Raw genomic sequence first — 12,654 nt, forward strand, 5'->3', positions numbered from 1 at the left:
TGTTTCAGCAACAAGTTCTAATCCAGACTATCACTGCAGAGTCATGTCCACTTGTTTAAAAAAGAGCCTTCATCCATGTTTTTATTTGTTTAGCATATCATCTCTGTCAGGTGGGGACCTTGAATTAAGCAATATTACATGAGAGGGTGTACTTTACCGTGGTTATTGGCACGACGGTGATGCAGCAGGACGCATCACTGAAGTACCAAAAACCACGGTAAAGTACACCCTCGAGTGTAATATTGTGATTATACAACAGTTACCAACAAAATACAAGCTATAAACAAAAGGTGGTCATATTTTGGGGCCATTTGCTCTCAAAATAACAAAGTTTTGCCGAGTGTGTTAGTCCGAGACAAGAAATAGTTCCCGTTGACTCTACCAGGCTGAGCCAGCTGACTAAATAGGCTACAACACATGTAAACACAAAACTGACCCATTAACTCAATATATGTTGTGACTCTGGAGAACATAAAATAATTAACAGATTAGCAACTACGTCAGTGAACTTCACATGTAGGCTATTTTCTTTTCTTTTCTTTTGTTACAATGGCACCAGGTAGGCTATTCCAGGGTTTCAGTTGCTATTTCTTGTAGAAATTGAATTGCATACTCCCGTTAAAAGAACAAGTGGTGAAACAGCTGTCCATAAAGTCCATGCTGTCATGGATGCTGCCGTTTGTCATTTTTTTACTTAACTTTTTCTCCTCACAACTACCGTAAATTCCGGACTATAAGACGCACCGGTCTATAAGCCGCACCTTCAAAGGTGACTATTTTTTTCTTATATAAGCCGCACCGGACTATAAGCCGCGGGTGTTTTGATGTTTAATTACCATATTTAAGGCTTCGTGCACAGAGGGGATTGTCGGGAAAGAGAGGCTGTTTGGGGAAGCTCCCATTTATTAACATTTCAACAAAACAAAAGTCAGGTCACTAATCCCCAGACAAAATCACACATTGTGGTATTTTTTGTTTTTTTTACAGTGCACACAGTGTCCGCGGTGTGGTGAAAAGAGGGCAAGAGAGGAAATTAAAACAGAAGTGGATTTATAGTTAGAAAGAGTGCTAAAGAAGAGAGAATTCCGTTTTTTATTTTTTTATTTTAGTTACTCACAGTACTATTGACCAGTCCAACTCAAAAGATATTCGGCAGTTTCACTTTGAGCTCTTGTTCCGCCGCTGTCCATCAATGGTTATGACGAGTCTCGCTGGGTACAGTACGCCAAAGCGATATCCATTGACTCGATGATGCTGTTGTATGTTGCGCGTTTCTGTTGCACCAACGCGGAGAGGACGAAAAAGCGCGTACCCTCCCAGGTGAGGGGCTTCTTCCCCGCAGCCTGGAGGATGAGTTGACGGTCGGGCCAGCGGAGTAGGCAGATGAAGATGGCCCTCGGTGGCAGGCCGGAAAGAAAGAAGAAAGGAGGAGGAGGAGAAACCGCCACCTCCACAGCCAGCCACCTCACACACCCCAACTGTTTAATAGTGCCCGGCTCGCATGCCTCTCGGTCGGCTGGCCGGACAATATGCACCCCGCTGCAGCAGCAGCAGCTTCGGGAGGTTTTCTCACTGTGTTCGGGACTTCGGCTCTAACTCGGCCAGATGGCTGGACACGAGTGAAACTCTTCACGGTTGCATTATTTTCTTTAGTGAGTGAGTGGATGGACTTCTGCACGTTTTCAAACTTGTTTTCAAGCTGCTCAAAACCTCTGAGCGATGTCGGACTTAATCGATAGTGTTTCACGGAGTAAAAGTTTAGCCCAAGCGGTGTATCTCCAGCCTCCAGCAGGTGAGTCATTTCCTCATTCATGGCGTGATTGCTTCGTCTTTTTCTTTCTGCTTACCTGTGTTGTGTTATGTTATGTTATGTTATGTTGTTAAAAGAGGGCAAGAGAGGAAATTAAAACAGAAGTGGATTTATAGTTAGAAAGAGTGCTAAAAAAGAGAGATTTTTTTTTTTTTTTGGAAAAAATCCATAGATAAGACGCACCGTTATATAAGCCGCAGGGGGCAAAAAAGGCCAAAAAACGGGAAAAAAGCCGCGGCTTATAGTCCGGAATTTACGGTATTGGTTTGTTGCTTGTCATGATTAACGGCCCGCTCAACAGGGCTGAATCGTTGACAAGTAGGACTGCTGGTTTAGTTAAGAATGCCATACGGAACTGACCTGGCTAGCAAGGCTAAGACCATCTTGTCCTGTGAAAATAAATTACCCACATGTTTGCTGAGGAATACTCTCAAGGACCCCTGGGGTGTCCCTGACCCCCACTTTGAGAACCCCTAACTTAAGAGAAGTGGGGGGGTTTGTCACTGGGTTGTGTGCACTCTCCCATCTGTCATTCTCACTGGACTGACAGAGACTGATAGCTTAATGGTTTGGGAGTGGTTATTGTAAATGAGCAACTATATTGTTCACTCCCCCATTACCTGGCTGCCTCAGGTGTGAAAAACTTCTCCAACTTTGAGGGCCGATTTCTCATCTTCTTGCTTTCCAGAGTGTGAACAATCAAATAAGCATATCTCCTTCAATCTTTTCCAGATTACAATGTGTGACACATCATTTGAAAGCTTACAGTCTGCAGTTTCAGAATCTGTAAAAAACAGAAAAATGACCGTGGCCTACTTGTGGGCCAAACGCCAGGAGCTGTCACATATTTAGATCTTTCAATCCAGACTATCAGCCTGTTGAAAACCGTCTGTCTCTATAGCTTTCTTTTTTCTATGGTGAATTGAAAAGTATAACATACCAACAAATACATTACATGCAAATGCAAATAAAGGTTGAAACTGCTGCCATAAATGTTTTTCAGCTTTCATGCCATGTTGTTATGGTACATGCTTTAATCATTTCTGGGCTCTCTCTCTCTCTCTCTCTCTCTCTCTCTCTCTCTCTCTCTCTCTCTCTCTCTCCTGCCCTCTGCTGGTGAGTAATCACACAGAGGAAAGACAAAGATCTGGGTCGTGCCATTTGGTTAAAAAATAAATATAAATAAAACTGGTATAATAGAAACGTGTTTGGCACGGGGAATTGACGGGCTTGAAACTCTAATTACAGGGACACAAACATATTTTTGCAAGTTGGCTACAATGTCCAAGTTTAGCTCTGTGTGTTGAGCTGAGTGATGCCACTCTTTCAAGTGGAAGTTTGTTCCACCAGCCACACATTTACATTCTCATCTTTTTTTATTTGTTTCTGCTGATTTATTTGATAGTGAAGAAAAGCCTCCACTCACTAACTCACTCTTCAGTCTCTGCTTGTTTATTGAAGCAACAGCATGTTGTCATTCATATGAATGAGTGCTGCTTTGTCCTTGTTATGTCTTTTTGAACCTGGCAGCATGTTGGCTTCAGCTGCTTTCAGTTGACTTCACCATTTTAGAAACATGTATATTTAAAACCTCCACAGCTCTGAGTGGATTATGAAACATGGTTTCAATCAGCTTTTCTATACAGGAATGTTTTATTTTATATCTACATGTTTTATTCTTTATTCAGCTTGAGGGGCTGCAGCTTGTCAGAGAGCAGCTGTGCTTCTCTGGCCTCAGCTCTGAAGTCCAACCCCTCCTCCCATCTGAGAGAGCTGGACCTGAGTGGCAACCAGCTGGAGGATTCAGCAGTGAAGCACCTGTCTGATCTTCTGGAGAGTCCACACTGCAGCCTGGAGACTCTGAGGTCAGACAGCATTTTTTAATGATGTGCTGACATGAATATTATATGAATATTGTGGTGAAACTTAATTTGAGGACGTCTATATAGAGTCACTTCATCTGAAATCAGTCTTAGGACTCACATTGTCTTCCTATTGTTTTAACACATTCCTGGTCTCTTCAAATGAATGAAGATTAACTTTGGTGATGATATTTATTCTCCATCGTTTTAAACACACAGGGCTCCAAATGGCTCCAAAATGGCCTCCATCATCTATGGAGGACAAACTTTGATGTGAGAGTGTTGGAGGCAATGAAGGAATTTAAAATATGATAATTCATCATTCACATAATATGTTGCAGTGGAACAAGCTATTAGCCTTTGGTTCTTCTCAATGTCAGTTCTTTGGTCAATTCAGATGAGGTGTGACTATACGAGATAGATATTAGAAGGTTTTCATAGAACACCAACGCTTCTACAGGCAGGAAAACTGACTGGAGGAGCCTTTAATCCTCAACCACATCAATGACTACTTTTCTCACTGATGCTGGTGGAGGGCAGCAAGGTGGCGCTGTTGCTTCACAGCAATTTTTTTTTTTTTTTTTTTTTTTACCTTTATTTATACAGGTGAATCACCTTGAGACCTAGATCTCATTTTCAAGTGCGACCTGTTCAAGCAGCATCCAGACAGAAAGTTACAGTAACAAAAGTTGACAGACAGTATGACAACAGTATACAGTACCAGTACAGACAATAAATAAAATAACCAAAAGGCTAACAGAGACACACTAGACAAAAAAGGGGGATGTTAAAAAGGAGATGGTCAATTGTTAAAACAGGAGCACAGCGAGGCAGTGGTCAAGGTTGCGCACCAGTAACTTAAAGCTAGGCAGTGGGATGAGGCTGGACAGCTTCAGTGTCTGTTGAAGCGTGTTCCAGGTGAAAGGGGCAGAGTAAGAGAAGGCTTTTTTCCCCCTCTCAGTACGGACAGGTGGGATGGTGAAGGTGATGTAGTCCTGGGTGCGTAAACTGTAACTTGAGTGCTTGTGAGATAAGTAGGAGGAAATGTAAGTGGGTAGCAGACCGGTGATGGATTTATAGATGAAAATATACCAGTGCAGGGTTCGGCGCATAGTGAGAGATGACCAGTTGACTAGGGTGTATAGATGACAGTGATGAGTGAGAGGTTTACAACCGGTTATGAATCTCAACGCGCCATGGTAGACAGCGTCCAGCAGATGGAGACAGTTTTCAGAAGCGTTCATATACAGCACATCACCGTAGTCAAGGACCGGCAAGAAGGTGGCTGCAACAATACGTTTCCTTGTGTTGAAGGAAAAACAGGATTTATTCCTGAAAAAGAAGCCCAATTTCAATTTCAGTTTTTTTAACAGGTTCTCAATATGGGGTTTAAAAGACAGACCATCATCAATTAAAATTCCTAGATATTTATAGGAGGCAACGGCCTCAATGGGAGTCCCCTGCAGTGAAGTAATGCAAGGGAGAGCAGCTGGCACCTTCCTGTTACCAGAGAAGAGCATAGTTTTAGTTTTGTCTGCATTTAACACCAGTTTGAGGCAGTACAAGTGAAATTGTAGGGCATCAAACGCTGTTTGTAGGAGACCGAAGGCAAGAGCAACAGTGCTCGCACAGCAGTAGACAATTGTGTCGTCCGCATACAGATGGACAGAAGCATTAATGGTGTGCCCCAGGTCATTGATGTAAATAGTGAAGAGAGTCGGAGCAAGGACCGAACCTTGGGGCACACCATTAGAGACTGTGAGATTACTGGAAAACAGCTCACCGAACTGTACACACTGTTTGCGGTTTGACAGATAGTTAGAGAACCATCCGACAGCATGGGCTGATAGACCAATGTCTGACAAACGCTGGCATAAAATGGAATGGTCGACAGTGTCAAAAGCTTTGGACAAGTCAATAAAAAGTGCAGCACAGAAGTTTTTCTTGTCCAAAGCCTCCACAATGTCATTAACGACCTTGGTAGCAACGGTCACCGTACTCTGCTGCTTTCTAAAACCAGATTGGATTGGTGATAAAATGTCATTTAGACACAGGAAATCCTTAATCTGGTCATTTACTAGCTTTTCAAAGAACAAGAAGAAGAACCTGGGCTCATTTCACCAGCCACTGTGTCTGTGTGTGTGTGTGTGTGTGTGTGTGTGTGTGTGTGTGTGTGTGTGTGTGTGTGTGTGTGTGTGTGTGTGCGAGCATGTGTGTGCGCGTGTGTGTGTGCGCACACGTGCGCGTGCGTGTGTGTGTGTGTTGTGGTGGACTTAGTGTTTTGGGGATCTAAGGTGAACACAGGCATGATGGGGTCCTGCTAGGGGTGTCACAATATATCGTCCCACGAAATTTCGCGATAGTAAAACGTCACGATATGTATCGTTGAGATGAAATCTCATATCGTGATTTTTTTTTTTTTTTTTTTTTTTTTTTTTTTTTCCAAAAGTAGACAAAGAAACGTCTTTGTTTGTTGAAGTTCAATGTGTGGAAAGTAGTTCAGTTGAACAAGTCTCTGAAGAGACACATGAGAAGTTATACAGGAGAGAAACCATTCAATTGAGTTTCTGGCAAAACTGTTTACTTGACAGGAAAAACTGAAGATGCATAAAAAATAGACTAAGAAAAGTCTAAGAAAAATACTACTTTTCCAGTCATATATTGTCATTATTCAAGTTTAAAAAAATATTGTTAAAATCGTATCGTATCGTATCGTTATCGTGAACCCAGTATCGTGATACGTATCGTATCGTGAACTGAGTGTATCGTGACACCCCTAGGTCCTGCACATCTGTTGTTCTCCTGGTACCTGAAGCTTCATCCATGCTTTTATTAGTTTGAACATAATTAGATGTTATGGGCCTGTTCCAAACTGCCTGTCTCTATCACTTTCTCTTTTTCTATGGTGAATTTGAAAAGTATATCGTACCAACAAATACATGCAAATGCAAATATAGGTTGAAATTGCTGCATAAATGTTTTTCAGCTTTCATGCTGTTGTGGGTACATGCTTTAATCCTTTCCAGTCTCTCTCTCTCTCTCTCTCTCTCTCCCTCTCCCTCCCTCTCTGTCTCTCTCTCTCTCTCTCTCTCTCTCTCCTGCTCTCTCTCTCTCTCTCTGTCTCTGTCTCTCTCTCTCTCTGTCTCTGTCTCTCTCTCCCTCTCTCTCTCTCTCTCTCCTGCTCTCTCTCTCTCTCTCTCTCCTGCTCTCTCTCTCTCTCTCTCTCTCTCTCTCTCCTGCTCTCCTGCTTGATTTCTTCTGGGGAGGTTCTCACTGGATCCCACAAAGTCTTCTGTATTTACCAAGGGAGGAGGTTGTCCAACAGCTAATACACCTGCCCAGTAGAACAGCAGCTTTTAGACTCCATGTGGATCCAGAAATGACTTTATGTGAAAGGCTGGGCGGTATGGAGGCAGGTTGCAGAGACACTTAATACAGGTGGAGGTCTGAACTGAACACCAACGCTTCTACAGGCAGGAAAACTGACTGGAGGAGCCTTTCATCCTCAACCACATCAATGGCTACTTTTCTCACTGATGGTGGTGGAGGGCAGCAAGGTGGCGCTGTTGCCTCACAGCAAGAAGATCCTGGGTTCATCTCACCACCTTGTGTGTGTGTGTGTGTGTGTGTGTGTGTGTGTGTGTGTGTGTGTGTGTGTGTGTGTGTGTGTGTGTGTGTGTGTGTGTGTGTGTGTGTGTGTGTGTGTGTGTGTGTGTGTGTGTGTGTGTGTGTGTGTGTGTGTGTGGTGGCGGCAGAGTGTTTTGGGGCCTCATGTTTAGGGAGCACAGGCATGATGGGTCCCTGCACAGTCGTTGCTCTCCTCCTTTTCAAATCCTTATTTATAAGGAAGACCCAGGCTGCCAACTTTAGGTACCTGAAGCCTCCTCCATGTTTTTTATTTGTTTTATTTAGATGTGTTTCAGCAACAAGTTCTAATCCAGACTATCACTGCAGAGTCATGTCCAACTGTTTAAAAAAGAGCCTTCATCCATGTTTTTATTTGTTTAGCATATCATCTCTGTCAGGTGGGGACCTTGAATTAAGCAATATTACATGAGAGGGTTTACTTTACCGTGGTTATTGGCACGACGGTGATGCAGCAGGACGCCTCACTGAAGTACCAATAACCACGGTAAAGTACACCCTCAAGTGTAATATTGTGATTATACAACAGTGATATTTTGGGGCCATTTCCTCTCAAAATAACAAAGTTTTGCTGAGTGTGTTAGTCCGAGACAAGAAATAGTTCCCGTTGACTCTGCCAGACTGAGCCAGCCGACTAAATAGGCTACCACACATGTAAACACAAAACTGACCCATTAACTCAATATTTGTTGTGACTGGCGAAAATAAAATAATTAACAGATTAGCAACTGCGTCGTTGAACTTCACATGTAGGCTATTTTCTTTTCTTTTACTTTTTTTCTTTTCTTTTTTTACAATGGCACCAGGTAGGCTATTCCGGGGTTTCAGTTGCTATTTCTTGTAGAAATTGAATTGCATACTCCCGTTAAAAGAACAAGTGGTGAAACAGCTGTCCATAAAGTCCATGCTGTCATGGATGCTGCCGTTTGTCATTTTTTTACTTAACTTTTTCTCCTCACAACTATTGGTTTGTTGCTTGTCATGATTAACGGCCCGCTCAACAGGGCTGAATCGTTGACAAGTAGGACTGCTGGTTTAGTTAAGAATGTCATACGGAACTGACCTGGCTAGCAAGGCTAAGACCATCTTGTCCTGTGAAAATAAATGACCCACATGTTTGCTGAGGAATACTCTCAAGGACCCCTGGGGTGTCCCTGACCCCCACTTTGAGAACCCCTAACTTAACACATTCACTGCCAGCCGTTTTTTTTTTACTGTAGGTAGGTTCTGCCAGAGGGTTTTTTTGAGGATTCTGGCTTATCTTTCAAGACCCGAGGATTCTTTTCTGCTAAGATTTTGTGAACACACAATATCTCAAAAGAACTAATAGAATGTGTGCTTTCTCTGTCTAAAAGAGTTAGTTTGTAGAGTTAGTAGTTATGTAAGCATTAGCAGTTGAATACAGCATGGTTTCAGCGTCTGAAAAATTATTCAGAGATAAACGGCTTTTTGTGAAATTCGATAGAACAGTCACTTTAACCATTCATTTTTGGCATCAGTAAGACGTCAGACATCTAAACAATAGTTTTGAACAGTAATTTCCTCCATAACAGCAGGAAACCCCCCCCTGCTTCCAACTCCTCCCTCCGTGGGCGTTCTCCTCCGCCCTCCTTGGCTCTGCAGCGGGTCTGTGACAAACGAGTTGCTGCTCTCTGGCTGCTGCCTGGCAGTCTGGATGGGGCTCGCTGGATGGGTTTCGCTCGTTTCTTGGCGGTCCGGTTGAGAGCTCTGATGAAGCTCTTGCGATTCTGGGCTTATTTATGGTGCGTGTTTCAAAGTGTGCATCCAGTCTATTCTTGGAACCCCCCACCGTTGCCACCGCTGTGCGTCAGCGGGAAAGTGAAAGCGTTTTCGCCATCCATTTTACTGTATGAGAACGGCTTCCTCGCGCTTTTCCCTCCAGTTTTGGCTCGCCTCTTCCTACTGTGGAGAGACATGTCGCCACTCAGTGGGTCGGTAAAATAGATTATACACATTCAATACCTCCAATTCTGGTATAGGAGACGTAAAAGGGTTAGATCAACGTCCCACCGTCAATTTTTTTTTTTGATTTTTTTTACGTAAAAACACGTCATTGGCAGTAGCTGTGTTTCCATTACAGTTTTTCGCAAAATAATTGCGATATTTCTACAATTTCGACAATGTACAATTGCGACTTGTAGGCGTTTCCATTGAAGTTAAGTTTGAGTGACGGCGCACACACCTGAACGAAATTCCCCGTTGCAGCAGCTGCCACAGTGATTACGCACGGGGATCTGCCCCAAATCCCGTCCCCTGCATGCTCAATGCAAATCACAACATGAAGTTACAACGCATATAAACGAGCCTGATTATCAATTCAAAAGAAAATGAGTGTCAACATATTGCTGGCTGCAGTGAATGCAGTGAGCGCGAGAGGCAGAGGAAAAAAGGTAGCCTACAACTGCGCGCACACAGACAGGCAGCCTGTCACCATGGAGCGATTTCTGTCATTAAACATGATCTATTTTCCCCAGCTCCGCTTTTGCACAACACTCGTCTTTCTGCTAGGTAGCGTTGCTTAAAAGTTTTCCAATTGCTGCGGAGGTTTTGCCACGGCTTATCGAACCGTTTCTCCCTCATTTTCCTTTCATTTTCCGCTCCGTTTCCAAAGGGGAAGATGGGTCACATGACATGCAAATGCGAAAAATGTGTTTCCATTACACTTTTGCGATAAACTGCTATATCGACACGTCTGAAAAACCACCTCATGAGAGCGCAAAAACTTTTTGCGATATTTGGGAGGTTTTTCGAAATTTACGTGTTTCCATTACCCACTTTCTATTGCGATATATAGATTTTGCGCATTTCTGAGAGTAATGGAAACACGACTAGTGAACCGTTGGATTTTGTTTGACGTAAAAACACGTCATTGGCAGTGAACGTGTTAAGAGAAGTGGGGGGTTTTGTCACTGGGTTGTGTGCACTCTCCCATCTGTCATCCTCACTGGACTGACAGAGACTGATAGCTTAATGGTTTGGGAGTGGTTATTGTAAATGAGCAACTATATTGTTCACTCCCCCATTACCTGGCTGCCTCAGGTGTGAAAAACTTCTCCAACTTTGAGGGCCGATTTCTCAGCTTCTTACTTTTCAGAGTGTGAACAATCAAATAAGCACAGTAGGGCCTGGCTCAATCAGTGGCAGCGGCAGCTGCCTCGGCAGTTTACCGACCTGCCGCGGCAGGTCAGTTGCTGCCACTGACCTGTAGGGGCGCTGTTTCCCGACCTGCCGTGGCAGGTTTGTAGGGGCGCTGTTTCCCGACCTGCCGTGGCAGGTCAGTTGCTGCCACCGACCTGTAGGGGCGCTGTTTCCCGACCTGCCGTGGCAGGTTCAGTTCAGTTCAGTTCAGTTCACTTTATTTATACAGGAAGGAATAAGGAATAAAAATGACATTTCACATGTACATTTAACTGGCCTGACTCAGTTACAAACTGGTTTTCAGCAGGTTCCTGTTCTGCAGTACATTAAACAAAAAATAATTAGTATACATTAAGAACATGTTCAATTTCACTACATACAATATTACAGACCTAACAAAAACAATTACATTTACAGACATTCATTCATTCATCAATACGAAGACAGCAACAACAAAAATTAAAACCTAGGGGTGAGTCGGATCAGTGAATACACGTGTTTTCTAGCATCAAATGTTGTTTGTAAGCTTTTTTGAAATGTGAGATAGAGGTTATTTCTCTGGTGTGAAATGGGATCTCGTTCCAAATTTTGGTGTATGTGTGGAAGAATGATCTTAGTCCATAATTATTTTTGTATGCCGGTACTGGTATGAGTGCATGTGAGATAGATCTAGTGATGCGTTCTTGTCTTGTGTTGTGTCTTGGGAGTAAAGCTGTAAGTGTTGGAGAAGAGTTGTTTCTGACCATAAAATAAAACTTAATGGCTAGACTTTTTGTCTAGTTCTGAAAAGTTGGAGCAGAGGAGTGTGAGAGTGCAGTACAGTGGTGAGTCCAAGGTGGAAAGTTACCATGAATGTTATATGCTCTGTTGTAGAGTCTTGCTATGGGTTCTATGGTTTCCTTTGTCGTGAGTGACCAGATTGGAAGACAGTAGGATATTGTTGAAAGAAAAATTGCATGTAGGTATGTATTTGAAACAGTGAGGGTGAGAAATGGTCTAATCTTACTGTAAACAAATAGTTTCTGATTTGCCTTTTGGACTAGGTTATTGATGTGATGTTTGTAGGTGAGGTGAGTATCAATTGTTACTCCAAGGTATTTATAGGTGTCTGTTATGGTTAATGGGTGATTTGCAAATGCTATTGGGATATCGAAACAGATGATAAAGGTTGGTGTTGCTTGCAATTATGCCTTGAAAATGCCGGGAAACAGCGCCCCTACAAACCTGCCACGGCAGGTCGGGAAACAGTGCCCCTACAGGTGAGTGGCAGCAACTGACCTGCCACGGCAGGTCGGGAAACAGCGCCCCTACAGGTGAGTGGCAGCAACTGACCTGCCACGGCAGGTCGGGAAACAGCGCCCCTACAAACCTGCCACGGCAGGTCGGGAAACAGCGCCCCTACAGGTGAGTGGCAGCAACTGACCTGCCACGGCAGGTCGGGAAACAGCGCCCCTACAGGTGAGTGGCAGCAACTGACCTGCCACGGCAGGTCGGGAAACAGCGCCCCTACAAACCTGCCACGGCAGGTCGGGAAACAGCGCCCCTACAAACCTGCCACGGCAGGTCGGGAAACAGCGCCCCTACAGGTCGGTGGCAGCAACTGACCTGCCACGGCAGGTCGGGAAACAGCGCCCCTACAGGTCGGTGGCAGCAACTGACCTGCCACGGCAGGTCGGGAAACAGCGCCCCTACAGGTCGGTGGCAGCAACTGACCTGCCACGGCAGGTCGGGAAACAGCGCCCCTACAAACCTGCCACGGCAGGTCGGGAAACAGCGCCCCTACAGGTCGGTGGCAGCAACTGACCTGCCACGGCAGGTCGGGAAACAGCGCCCCTACAAACCTGCCACGGCAGGTTGGGAAACAGCGCCCCTACAGGTCAGTGGCAGCAACTGACCTGCCGCGGCAGGTCGGTAAACTGCCGAGGCAGCTGCCGCTGCCACTAATTGAGCCAGGCCTCTCTCAATAAGCATATATCCTTCAATGTTTTTCAGATTACAATGTGTGACACATCATTTGAAAGCTTACAGTCTGCAGTTTCAGAATCTGTAAAAAACGTAAAAATAACCTCAGCCTACTTGTGGCTCAAAACGCCAGGAGCTGTCACATATTTAGATTTTTCAATCCAGACTATCAGCCTGTTGAAAACCGTCTGTCTCTATAGCTTTCTTTTTTCTATG

General features: G+C 44.2%; 1 protein-coding gene across 1 annotated transcript in view; it reads left to right on the forward strand.

Annotated features, from left to right (window-relative positions):
• Window positions 1–12,654, forward strand: part of LOC310800770 (NACHT, LRR and PYD domains-containing protein 14-like) — a 126,846-nt gene that overhangs the window by 82,232 nt on the left and 31,960 nt on the right. Inside the window, exon 12 of the mRNA XM_083664697.1 lies at window positions 3,499–3,675. Coding sequence (XP_083520823.1) covers window positions 3,499–3,675 — 177 coding nt within the window. The remainder of the gene's footprint in view (window positions 1–3,498; window positions 3,676–12,654) is intronic.

This window comes from Poromitra crassiceps (assembly GCF_964638095.1).
Source record: "Poromitra crassiceps genome assembly, contig: HAP1_SCAFFOLD_60, whole genome shotgun sequence".
NCBI lineage: Eukaryota > Metazoa > Chordata > Actinopteri > Beryciformes > Melamphaidae > Poromitra > Poromitra crassiceps.